Consider the following 12,255-nt stretch of genomic DNA (forward strand, 5'->3'; position numbering starts at 1 on the left):
TCTCACTTGTAAAGAGTGACATCCTGGTGCCCTTGCAGCTTGGATGAGGCTTGGTCAGGCTGAGCTTCAGCGTCTAGCTTCCCACTGCTTGCAGATAAGAAGGGGTGGTAGCGGTTAGCCTCCTGGGGATGCCGCACTTCTAAGGCCTCTTGTGGGTTCAGGTACAATGTGACAGGGATTGCTGGAAGGATGCTGATGTATCTGAAGGAATGGAAAGATGAGAATAGCTTAAGAACAACAAACACAAAAAGAAAGAAGAATCCTCATAGGTAAGCCAGCTCATCTTCTCACTAGCAGCCAAGGTAGGTCTTAGTACGTGCTTCCAGTCCAGTAGTTTTAGGTGTTCTGAAGAGCTGCTCTGAAGTATTTATCTATAAAGATATTTCCCAGGTCTTAACCCTTAACTCTGTGGGAGAGGTTAAGAGCCAACAGTGGAAAAAAACTACTGATGAGATCAAATGGATCTTACACAGATTTAAGTAAGGATGTAACGATCTGGTTTCCTGTGCACTGCAGGACAGGAGATCTCACCAAGAAGTTTCTTAAGCTCAGATGTGTCTATTCCTCACATGTACCATCCTCATCACTTACAGATCACAGAATCGCAGCCTGGCCGGGGCTGGAAGGGCCCCCTGGAGCCCCCCCAACCCACCCCCCTGCTGAAGCAGCTCTCCCAGGACAGGCTGCACAGAGCCCCGTCCCGGCGGGTTGGGATGGCTCCAGAGAAGGAGACCCCACAGCCTCTCCGGGCAGCCTGTGCCAGCGCCCGGCACCCTCCGGGGAAAGAAGTTTGTCCCCAGGTTCCGCAGGAGCTGCCTGTGGTGCAGCCTGTGCCCGCTGCCCCTTGTCCTGCCGCTGGGCACCCCTGGCAGGAGCCTGGCCCCGTCCTCCTGCCACCGCCCTGGAGGCGCCTGTGGGCATCGATAAGGGCCCCCGAGCCTGCTCCTCTCCAGCCCTCTCGGCCTTCCCTCCTGCGGGGGAGGCTCCCATCCCCTCATCATCTTCATAGCCTTCAACTGATAAATTGTTTTATAAAAATTCTGAGCTTCACCTCCAGGGTGAAGGAAGACAACAAGCTAATTACACACCCAAGAGCACAGAGAGAAACACAACCCTTATTCTCAGACAAACAGCCCTGGAGAGTTTGGTAGCTCTGCACCGCGCAGGAGGGCAGGTTTAATAGTCTCCTCCTGCAGACACATTTGGAGTAAGCTGCATGGAACACAAATTATCTAACTCAGAAGGACGAAGGACAGAAGAAAGAATAACGCTTGGGGTCAGTTCCACAATTCCAAATGCCTGCAACACTCGATGTCAGCCCACTTGCCTTTTGGCCAGAGTGATATTGTAGTAGCTGAAGAGAGATGGCCAGTGTCTGAAGGAAAGCTTCCTCCAAATCTCCTCATCCTCTGCTCCCCAGGTAACCTCTGCTTCAGCTCCAAGCTCCATCTGTCCACTCCCTTTGCCCTCTGGTCCTTGGGCCCAAGTGTGCTGGTTTGTTTCCAGCCTGCTCAGGGACTCCAGCCCTGACTTCTGCTCACGCTGCTGCGTCTGGTTTTCCAACAGCTGTATAGGGTCCGATGGGAAGACTGAGAGATCAATCTTGGGGTCTCCAGCAGGCAGGACCCCTCCAGGAACAGGCATAGCAGGCAGACCCGCTTCACCCAAAGGACTCTGTTCGGTGACCTGTGATGTGAGGTAGGTGCGGAGACCAGCAGGATCTGTGTAAACCAGGATTCCAATCCAGATCACCGTCCCAGCCTGCACATGATGAGCAAAGAGACAAGCCTGTTTAGTACACGGCCTTCACACTCCCGACACCTCCTCAGCTGTCTGAGCCCATCAACAACATCCCAACCAAGGTACGCCCTGCACTCAGTTAATAGTCTTATTCCCGGCAGACACTTATCCCCTAAGAGGATTGGGAGAGGTTGCGCAGCACACACAAAAACCAAACGCGACTTTTCCATGAGCTGTCCAACTCAACCTGATGGTAAGAACCCCATTCCTCCCACACAGATGCAGAGCAGGGACGAGACTGCTTGCTGGCAGCTGGCACAGCACCTCTGCCACTCTCAGACAGGGCAGGAAAGGCTTCATTCAGGGTTCTGGCTCAGGAGCTCTGCAGGACCTACTGTAGCAGCCATGGCTCACAGACCGATATATTAATTTAACTTGAACTGCCATCGATGTAATTGACAGTAACAGACTGGACTATGGTTTGTAGAGCTGAGGAACACACAAATTCCTCCACTTCCATTACAGACATCCAGAACAGGGAGTGGGGGGACAAGCAGCGGCAGTAACCAGCGTAACTGCTGCAGTTACACCTGCAAAAGGAAAAGCCTTAGTCTTTCATGTAGCAAAATACCTCCATGTCTTTAGTCCACATTATCTGCAGAAAGAAAACATGATTTCTGCTCTATAAAAATCTTTTCTCTCCACTCACATGGTCCTTGAAAATCTGCTCATATAAAAGCAGATTTTTGTCTCAAAGCAATTATCAGAAAATTACCCACTACCACCCAAACATCATGCAAGTGGCAGAGGCCTGGAGCCAATGCATGCAGAACGATGTTCTTAGGGAAGTACTTCTTGAACTGTGTTTACCGTGGGCAGCATAAATCTTACAGGGGAACAAGGACGCATGAAAACATTGGGCTTTCCCTCCCCCAAAGCCTATTTGGGCTGGGTTCATGTCCAGCAGGAAGGGGCAGCAGGTGACAGACACCACATGCCGTACCATGATAAGTCTCTGGGCCAGCCGTGTCCTGGCGAAGAAGTAAATGACCCGCAGCCTCTTTGGCAGGCGCAGGTTCCTGAAAGATGACGGCTGCAGGGTGATGGTGTGGGGGGTGGCAGGTCGCATAGCTGGCTGGCGTTCGTAGCGCTGAGAGCGGCTGACAGGCTTCGCTGGGGGCATGCAGGCTTCTGCTGGCAACCGTTTGTTCAGATCAGCGAGCTGCCAAGAGAAAAGCAAACGTGTGAGAGCCGAGGTGGTGAGGTCCCTTGAAAGAAATGTGCACGCATGCCTGTGTTTGAGTTCCCACCTTCACCTTGATGTCAGTCTGTCCCAGCTTCTCTCCAGCACACACTCTCTTCTTCATTCAGCTGTGGTCATCTGCTTTGTGACCATGTCTCCTTCAAGCCCATCTACCCTAAATCTGCACGTTTTTATATACCCAAGGATGCCTTGTTTCCTCAAGTGTCCTGTCCCCAGTCCCTGCATAACCAAGCAAGTACTGCCCTGGAACTTACATGACTCTGTTTTTTCTGTTTAGAAAATGAAAAATCACGGGCTGTGCTTCCTTTAATCCTTCCGCAATAGCAGAGAAGGAAAATCCAAGGAAAAACCCTCGGGTTTTTTTTTTTTTTAAAAAAAAACAAACCAAAAAAAAAACCAAGAAAAAAGGGTTCTTGGCCCTTCCTCACCTCCATACGGCGAATGTCAATGGACAGCACGGTAGTGAAGAAAAACATCTGCAGAAAGAAGTCAGACACCAGGCCGACCACAGCGAAGAGGCAGAACTCCTGCAGACAGGACACACTGATTAGCTACGGCAGCTGCGGAGACAGCGGTAAATATTTCAACTTCAGAAAAAGGGAAACTCAGCAAACTCTTGCCCAGAGTGCAGGCCTGAGTCTATTTTACTGACAAATCCTATTATCGATATTTTGTAATAGTTGAGAGTTCAGTGCTAGAAAAGTCCATGTGAGAAGCCAAGAGCGTATTTATCCGGATTCGCATTCCTTGTTCTTCTTAGCCATAAAACATCAAAGCACCACAGGAAAAACCAGCAGAGGATGCTTTCCCAGTTCACAAAGCGGTGGCAGGGCTGCAGCCAGAGCTCTCAGCCTCCTGCCCACACATTCAAATCATAAGGCCAAACAGCCCCCAACGGTGACAGTTTCCTGAACTTTATCAATAAACCTCAGCCCTGATTTAAAATTCCTCCAGGAACACAGGTTGCTCAGGAACCGTATCAATCACTCTCCAACCAAAGACAAACCGACCGCTGGAGTCACTGCACATCTACGTACTTGCTTGTAGCCGTTCTCCAGGGCCCCAGCTAAACCATTTCTGTTTAAATCACACTTCTGGTTAATGTGTGTTTGACGGGCAAATTTCATTCCTATGCCCCTGGAAGAAAAGTTCCATGCCCACTCTCAGAGAGTTCTCTGAACAACAACCACATGGGAAACGTTTGCAAAAACCGGTGTTCCTTAAACTTCTTGTAATGCTCCACTTCCCCAGCAGGTGCCATTGCAGAAATCAGGATTATGACACTGCCCAGCGGCAGAAATGCTGTTGACTCCCCTATCATCCCGATAAAACAATGTATCTCTTACCCTAATCCCCATTACTGCCAAGCGCCATCCTCTCTCCCCCACTACATTCAAAACCTCCCAGCAACATAGAACTAAAATATTTTTGAGAGGCGTCTGGCTCCCCTTGGAGGTACAAATTTCTACCAGGACCCAAAAAGGATCTAGTAAACATGGAGAGCTCAAGAAAGCTGAACGTAAGCAGGAGTAAGAACCTTGGGCTAAACAACAGATTAAAGACTCTGGCCCTCACCTGCAGTACAGAGCTGGCAAACACCGGCTGCCTGCCTGCTGGTGCCTCAGGTGTGGCATGCTCACTGCCTGCACACCAAGCCAGGGCACATCCACCTAAGAGGGGGAGGAGAGAGGCCACAGAGATTCATTTCTTTTGTTCCCCTCCTTCCCATGTCTGCCTCAGCTTCTTGCATAAGGCTGGATGTCCATATCAGCACAGGGAAATGGAAAGGGAGAGCATGAAAGGCTATCCAAAACCTCTTAAACCCTGAAGCCTCCCCATCATGTCCAAACTGTTCAACATAAGCAATCAGCTGCTTGTTGTCAAAAAATCGGTGTGATATGAAGTGAGACTACCCATCAGGTCAGCTGCCCCTCCCGAAACCTCCCAGCAAGAGCAGCACAAAGCAGCAGGTTCCAATGGTTTTTTTCTCTTTAGCCCCTTCCACAACATCTAGCAGGAGAGGGAAGTAGAGGGATGAAAACACAACACAGGTTCCTCTCTCAAGGAGAAAACCAGAAGGAAATCAACAGCCATCTGGAATTCACCCATACCTCTGCAAACAGGCTCCACAAATGGCAGGCTCTGCATCGAGAGATACTGATTCTGTTAATACCTGCACTTGTTCCGCTTAGGGTCAGAGACATCTGACGCTGCGCTAGGCCTGGAAATCTAAAATCTTCTTACACTTGGATACCGCACACCCTATGGCAAACCCAAAGTGATCTCAGTGGGTGCAGGACCGGGGTATCGGTGTGTGAACTTCAGCACAAGGTAGTGGGTAAGGGGTGGGAAGCACAGGAGGAGCCCTCACAGCATGCAGCCCTGCAGCACCTCAGGACCAATGGTGACACTGTGCCAGGGGAAGAGGGCTCTGACCCACCGCAACACAAGGCCAGTTCACGGCTGCTCACAGTTACAAGGGATTTAAAGCGAACGCACAATTCTCATCTGAACCCAAACTCTATTTTAGGACAAGGAGAGCCACGGAAAACAGAAAATTCCCTTCTACTGAATGCGCTGCACTGCCAAGGGGTAACTGAGGAAAATGACAAGACCCATCACAGCCGCTGGGGCAGGTGAAGCCCTCTGCGCAGGAGCGCCTGCCTCCCCCGGCGCTGCCTCTGCCGGCCAGCACCTGACCGACCCAGCACTGCCCCGCTCCCCGGCAACCTGGAGCAAAGGTCCCTGCCAGATTTACGCAGCCTGGCTCTCTTCCTGCCAGTGTCCTTGGACTCCGCAACGTGAGTACAGCACTTATCTGTACAGTGTCCTTCACTCTCAGGGATGAAGACAAGGGGCAGCCAGCCCCCACACAGCAGCCAGCAGACTTTAACAGACAGCATCCCTGCAAGAGCCCCCCTCTGGAGAAAGCAAGCATCCAAGGACAGAGAGGACTGCATGGAGCACAGAGAGTGGATGTCACCACATGTGTCAAAAATACTGCAACAAACAGGAGTACTTTAATTGCAGTAATATGGGGGTGTGGTGTGGTGTCCCTTTTTCCCATGGCTCTACTGACACTGTTACATGGCTCTGACCCGTCCCTTTCATCACACGCCTCCAGCTCCTGCCATCGGTGCACCCTGGCAAGCTCCTCGACAGCAGAGTGCCACACGGAGCGAACTTCCCAGCGGTACCCAGACACCAGGGCTCCTGGCACCACACTCGCTCCACACATACTGTCAGGTTTCACTTTCTGAGGTCAAGCAGAGGCCAAAAGGTGCTAATACACCATACAAATGAGCCTAATTTGGACTCAAAGGGTGGATCATGCCAGCATTTGAGCTGAGCAATCTCTGCAGTAGGCTTCAAATAAAAAATATTAGGCCACAATAGGTAGCCGGCTGTAGCCTGGGGAATTCTACTGTAGCTCCTGTCTTGCTGCCCTCTTGCATATAGAGAGAGAAGCTCAGGAACGGTGACGCTCAGCCTACAATGCTCCAGTCCAACCTGAACGTTTCATCTTCTTGGATTATAATACGTTCTAATCTGCAGACTCTACTGGTGAGCCCCCAGTGTTAAAGCAAGGGTACACACAACCCACCCCTCTTCACGCAGGTCACGCATGGCCAGTGAGCACCTAACGAGTGCCCAGAGCAGTCTCCAACTATGCAGATGCTGGGGTGCTCCTGCCTTCGCTTGCTGACTGCGCCTGCTAGAAATTTCCAGAGACAACAGGCTGACACCTCTCTGAAGCCTGGCTGCAGAGGTGCTATGGAATTGGTGATGAAGATTTGTCTAGATGGTGCTTCTCCTCATGTAGCTCACCAGGAACAAGCCCTGCTTGGTCAAGGATCAGAAATCAAATGGGTCAGCTTCCTGATAAAACTCTGCAAGCACAGTCCTGAAAAGAGGACTGTACAGCAGAGAAAGTAACACACTGTGATCTATTTTCAGTGCAACACAGACCGAATGACATGACCCCTGACAGATCATTCTACCTTGAGATTTCAGTTCACCCACGCATGAAACAGAGACAGTGCTATCTGTGGTTGTAAAAACCTACAGATTTCAGTCTGGTGAAAGAGCCCCAAATAGACTGTCCACCCTAATTCTTGAAGCAGATATTCCGCAGCAGGGTTTTGTTTTTAACTTCCACCCACTTATAAGGTGAATTAGCCAGCTCACAAAAGGGCACTTGAAGGTTGGAATAAAGGCATGCCCACAGCAAAGGCACTGGGCAGCGTTAAGTTCTGTGGTAGGAAGCTCATTTCCACAAACACAGGGAGCATGAATGGATGGGGGAGAGGGAAATGACTCCCTGCTCCAGCTCCTCCCAGGGCTGTCACAGCAAAGCGAACAGCCCTGTGGTCCAGGGGTGACAGCCATCATGGCGAGTCAATGAGAGAGGCTCTCCAAACCCACACGTCCTCTGTGCACCTGTGCTCATCTGTGGTGCCGGCAACTGGAACAAGCAGGGTCTAAGCACCAGCAACTGGAACAGGTACCATGGGGGCACAGGAGCCCGTGTGTCTGGGTCACCAGTGACACACGCTCATCGGAGTATGCATGTCAGGCTGCGATCACTAGTGACTACTGATGAGCAGGGGGAGTGGCCTGGGAGGGGTGTGTGTAAAGCAGCTGGGGAGAGCAAGGATGCAGCTACTGGATGAACTGAATGTGTAAGCCCAGCTACTGGAAGGATCCCAACTGGGGAGAATGGGAATCCAGGGGTAGCTGCTGGACAGAAGGCTAGCTCCTGAGGGATCCACATTGTATAGATGTACATATTTCCCACTAAAAGACTCCTAATCCAACCAGTCAGAGAGGAGCAGAATACTGCATGCTGCATTCCTGCAGTGCCTCCAAGCCTCTGTCCTGCAAACTCAGGCTGATCAGCCATACTCACCTGGATGGCTGGGACAAGGGTGAAATACCCGATCAAGATGATCCCAAGCTCTGTCGCCATATTCTTCATAATGGACCAGCTCTCATTGCTCAAGCCTGGAGAAAGGACATGCAAAGCCAGGTAAAAGGAGACTGTTCACCAGTGGACAGACATGAGCATAGCAAAAAGGAACTGATTTTCCTTCTTTAAAATTAGGCGTCTATAGATGACAGGCAAAAAAGGCACTTTCAGGCAAAAATTCATCTGACCTGTTTTGAATATTGAAGTCAAAGAACTGGGCTGTAGACTCCCAATGTCTTCATTAGCAGGATTATCATTAACTACAGAGGGAGCTCAGGATGACTTTCTCAGCTCACAAAACTCTCCCGATTTAAGCAGTCCGAGAGTACTGCACAGGGCAATACAGGGATTCAGAAGTGTAAAGGACCACTGAGTTTTGAGTCCTGTTTCCGATCCTGGATACAAACCACCTGTATTTTCAAACCTAGGTAGATTTTTCTAGCCAACACTCCAGAGTCTCTCTTCCCTGACTTTTAGAAACACCTTTTAATTTGCAAACTCCCTTTATCCATGGTTTGTGCACACTCAAATCCTCATGCAGGTACAGAGTGTATAGATAATTTTGTCACAGGCTCAGCAGAACTTCGTATGACCTGTGGACTGCACTTAGGATATTCATGACACAAAGACAAGGTGCTAAATAACTATACCAGGAGATAGAGCTCTCCCTTACTCATGTTTTAAAACTTGTTTAGCTGATGCATCAGTCAACAATCTCAAAAAGCAGTGCCCACAGTTACAGGCTTATATTAGATCTTGGAATTAACGAAAACAGTACAAAACGACTAATAGAATACAATTCACATTCAATACACACAGCTCTTGTTTCCTTCACAGAGCAGAATTAAGATGATTCCCCATCTCCCAGTCCTTGGGTTGCCCTAATTTGCTTTCCCTTAACAGTTTTCCAGAGCAGGCTGCATACCTTGGGCAATGCGTAGCTTCACTTCCAGGTCAACGGGCGTAGAGACAACCGACTTGGTGAGAACCAACACGTTCTCTAGGCCAATCACTACAACCAAGTACGGAAATATCTCTCTAGAGGAAACAGAACCAGAACTGAGAATAAGATCCTTGGTGAAAAAGAAGGGAAGAACGAATGTTAAGCAGCAAACACACATCCTAAAGTCAAGGTAACAAAACACTATCCAGTGCTCTTAGCTGAATCTCTTCTCATAAAATACTGCTCTATGATGAGGTAAGGGTTCTGTATTTCATAGGCCCTGGACAGATATTAATATTTTTGCAAAGCTGCGTGATTTTCTGGAAAATGGCCACCGTAGACCACCACTAAACCAGTCTTAATGCTTCCCAGTTTGGGACAGCGCCCCTCTAAGAGTCTCTCCAGCATGTAGTACAAAGAGGTGCAAATCAAAAAGACAGGCTTCAAACACCACTGCAATAGACTCAGTAGGAATCAGTCAGCAAGAAAGCATTGCAACAAGAGGGTAGGGAGCACGTCCCATCATCAACAGTGAAAATTCTGATAAATCACAGCTAAGCGTTATATTATACAAAACCTTCCCCAAAAAATTCTCAAGGAAGAGCATGGACAGTGCCTGGTTTAGACACCCAGTGGGCACAAGCTTCCACACCTTGCAGCTGCTGTGAGCAATCCAGTCTCAGACAGCAAAGGAGACACATGAAGGAGCTTCTCTGTTTGGAGGAGATAAATTAACATGCATGGAGCTCTGTTCTCCAGCACTCCAGGCAGCTCAGAAGACACAACACTGAGAACAACATGAAATGTACCTATGCTTTGTGCATAAATAAATTCTGCCAGGGATGGTTTCTACCCAAGAGTCAAGAGAACACACTGAAATGGATCTGCCCTTCAGAATACGTGCATGCAGAAAAGACTACCCAAGGTCACCACCATGAATTTATCCAACTCTTTTTTTCACCCCTAAATTTTTTTCTCTCCTTTCAACTACCTGCAGTCCGGATCAGAGAGAAAAAAGCTGTTCTGTGCCAGAACATGGTAAATAGCAAATCTCTTCATTTTCCTTCAGGTAAACTTAAGCAAAACCAGTAAAGCTTTCCCGGCAGAAGGGTAATGGATTTGTGCTGTGCTAGTATGTACGGGTCCAAAAGGAGAATGTGCGTGCATGCGCACACACCCCTTGGCACACCACTAACAGCCAAGAGGGGTAAACAACAGGGGTTCAGAAGAACACCACCTGCTTTCTGTCATTACCTGCCATAACCCCCAAGGACAACCCTCCCAAATGCTGTTTTTGATCGCCTATGGCCATCTGACATGGGCTTCAACAATGTTTGCACAGATGTAGCTGTCAGCAGCCTGTACCTTACAAGCTCAGCTGGGGAAAAACACTGCTAACTCAGCTACTTCATTCCAGTTGATTCCTTGAACAAATGGCAAGCCGAAACAGTAAGAGCTCCATTGAAAGCAAGACTACATAAAAAAACCCAAACCCCTAACTTCACGCACCCTTCTCCAGGTATCCTAACTAAATTTTAGCTCTAACAATTCTGCAATGCATTGGTCCCTTCACCTCCTGTTTTAAAGCTGTGCAGGCAGTGGATTTCCATAGTGAGTGAAAAAAAAATAATAGATATAAGCCTCTCATGGGCCACTTCTTGTTAATGTCAAAGAATCCAAAATTTAGCAAGCACAACTCAGTCCTACCTTTATGTAAAGCATTTTCAGTTCATAACCTGTGTCACTCCTCCAAGCAGTACTTTAGGACAGGAGACAGATGTGAGAAAAGCTCTTTGTAATCCTTAGGGATGGAAATCTCTAAATAAAGAGAATGTAGCAAACATGAGGGAGACCTCTGGTGCCCAGCACAGCAGTGTACCATCCTGCAGAGCATGTTATCTGCAAGGGCATGCTCTTGCACAGTCCTTGCAGAGTCATGTCCTTATACACAGTCCTGCAAGACAGGCAGGGGGTCTAGCACCATTTGCAGAAAAGCTGCAGTAAGCCTTCAGAAGGCAGTACAAATACGGAAAAGAAAACTCATAATTCTCTCATCAACTATGTCCTACTTAAACCGTAGCTTCTACTGCAGGAGATAATTAACTAATAGTCCCAGGTTATGAGTTTCAATAGTCCTTGACGAGTCAGCAGTTTTCATGTTAAATAACTGGCAGTTTAAATGCAACGAGACATCAGCTTTTCTTGAAGAGCAATGTGACTGTGCAGGACAAACACAAGCTGCTCATGCCCTGCAACTCCAAAGCCTAAGTTCATTTGTCCCCATTCAAAGCGAGGCAGATGGCAAGAGATCCTCATTGTATTTTCTGCCATACAGTGCCAAACACTGAGAAAGAGCTTACAAGAGGAAGAGCAAAGGGAGATGCCATTATCATATCCATCTACCAAAACATTTACACTTCACTTACTGCTTTGATGCCAGAAGGTGCTGCATCATAGCATGATCCAGCATCCCAGAGAGTCAAGAGAAACACTACTGTTAACTCATAAAGAAAACAGATCTTCTCTGACTCCATATATATTTCGGAACAGAAACAACCTCTGGTTTATCCAAAATGTCTGGAAGATTTACCAATTTATCACACCTAAAATGCAATTGTCCACATTTGAGCTAGTCAGTTTAGGTCTTTTTTGTATAGGCCACAGGGAGTAGTATCTTATCGTTTCAGATTGTGATTCCTCTAACCTAGCTGAGATGCCAGCTTGTGGGTTGGTGCCTTGTGCTCTGGGCTCTAATCTAAAGACTCTCCCAGTCCACCAGCACAGAGGAATCCCACATCTAGTGAACTCCTGGCACTCTCCTCAACTTCACTATTTATTCTTTCTTCTATCCTGCACAGATCTTGCCACCTATTTCCACTTAGTTTTCTTTCCTGTAAAGTAAGACTAATGCCTACCTCACCTATAATCATTTTGCTACATTATAAAAATTGAGTGATACTGGTTAAGATCCAGCACAGATATCCTATCTGTGGCAAGCAAACACTGACCTCCAAGCAGCAAAGCTTTATTTTAATATCTTACAAAAACCAGTGAGGGAAAAAGGCTTATCATAAATACAGGTACCGTTCAAAACGAATACACCCACATCTGGAAGGCTCTGCTGTAAACAAAACAGACAAAAAAAGGCTGAAAGGCTGATCAAAGTTTAACCAGACTGCAACCTAAGCTGGCCAAATCCTAGCACGCCGCCACTGGTATATGACACACCAAGAACACTCTGTTCCCACCGGGGAATCATGTAACTAGAGGGAAAGTGCTCCGGCAGGCACCAGAGAATCAGGAAAAGGTCACTCACCAAAAGTAAAAAAACCCTCAATG

The 12,255-nt window shown here is 48.2% G+C and overlaps 1 protein-coding gene across 3 annotated transcripts in view; it reads right to left on the bottom strand.

Annotated features, from left to right (window-relative positions):
- The window catches only part of SCAP (SREBF chaperone), a 68,506-nt gene that overhangs the window by 8,907 nt on the left and 47,344 nt on the right, over positions 1-12,255 (bottom strand). For all 3 annotated transcript variants that reach the window (XM_013299799.3, XM_013299805.3, XM_027787243.2), the window contains exons 9-14: positions 8,899-9,011; positions 7,914-8,008; positions 3,433-3,531; positions 2,744-2,962; positions 1,328-1,761; positions 7-201 (exon numbers count right to left, since the gene is read on the bottom strand). In XM_013299799.3, the coding sequence (XP_013155253.2) occupies positions 7-201; positions 1,328-1,761; positions 2,744-2,962; positions 3,433-3,531; positions 7,914-8,008; positions 8,899-9,011 (1,155 nt within the window). The remainder of the gene's footprint in view (positions 1-6; positions 202-1,327; positions 1,762-2,743; positions 2,963-3,432; positions 3,532-7,913; positions 8,009-8,898; positions 9,012-12,255) is intronic.

The sequence above is a fragment of the Falco peregrinus genome, chromosome 5 (assembly GCF_023634155.1).
Source record: "Falco peregrinus isolate bFalPer1 chromosome 5, bFalPer1.pri, whole genome shotgun sequence".
NCBI classification, from domain to species: domain Eukaryota; kingdom Metazoa; phylum Chordata; class Aves; order Falconiformes; family Falconidae; genus Falco; species Falco peregrinus.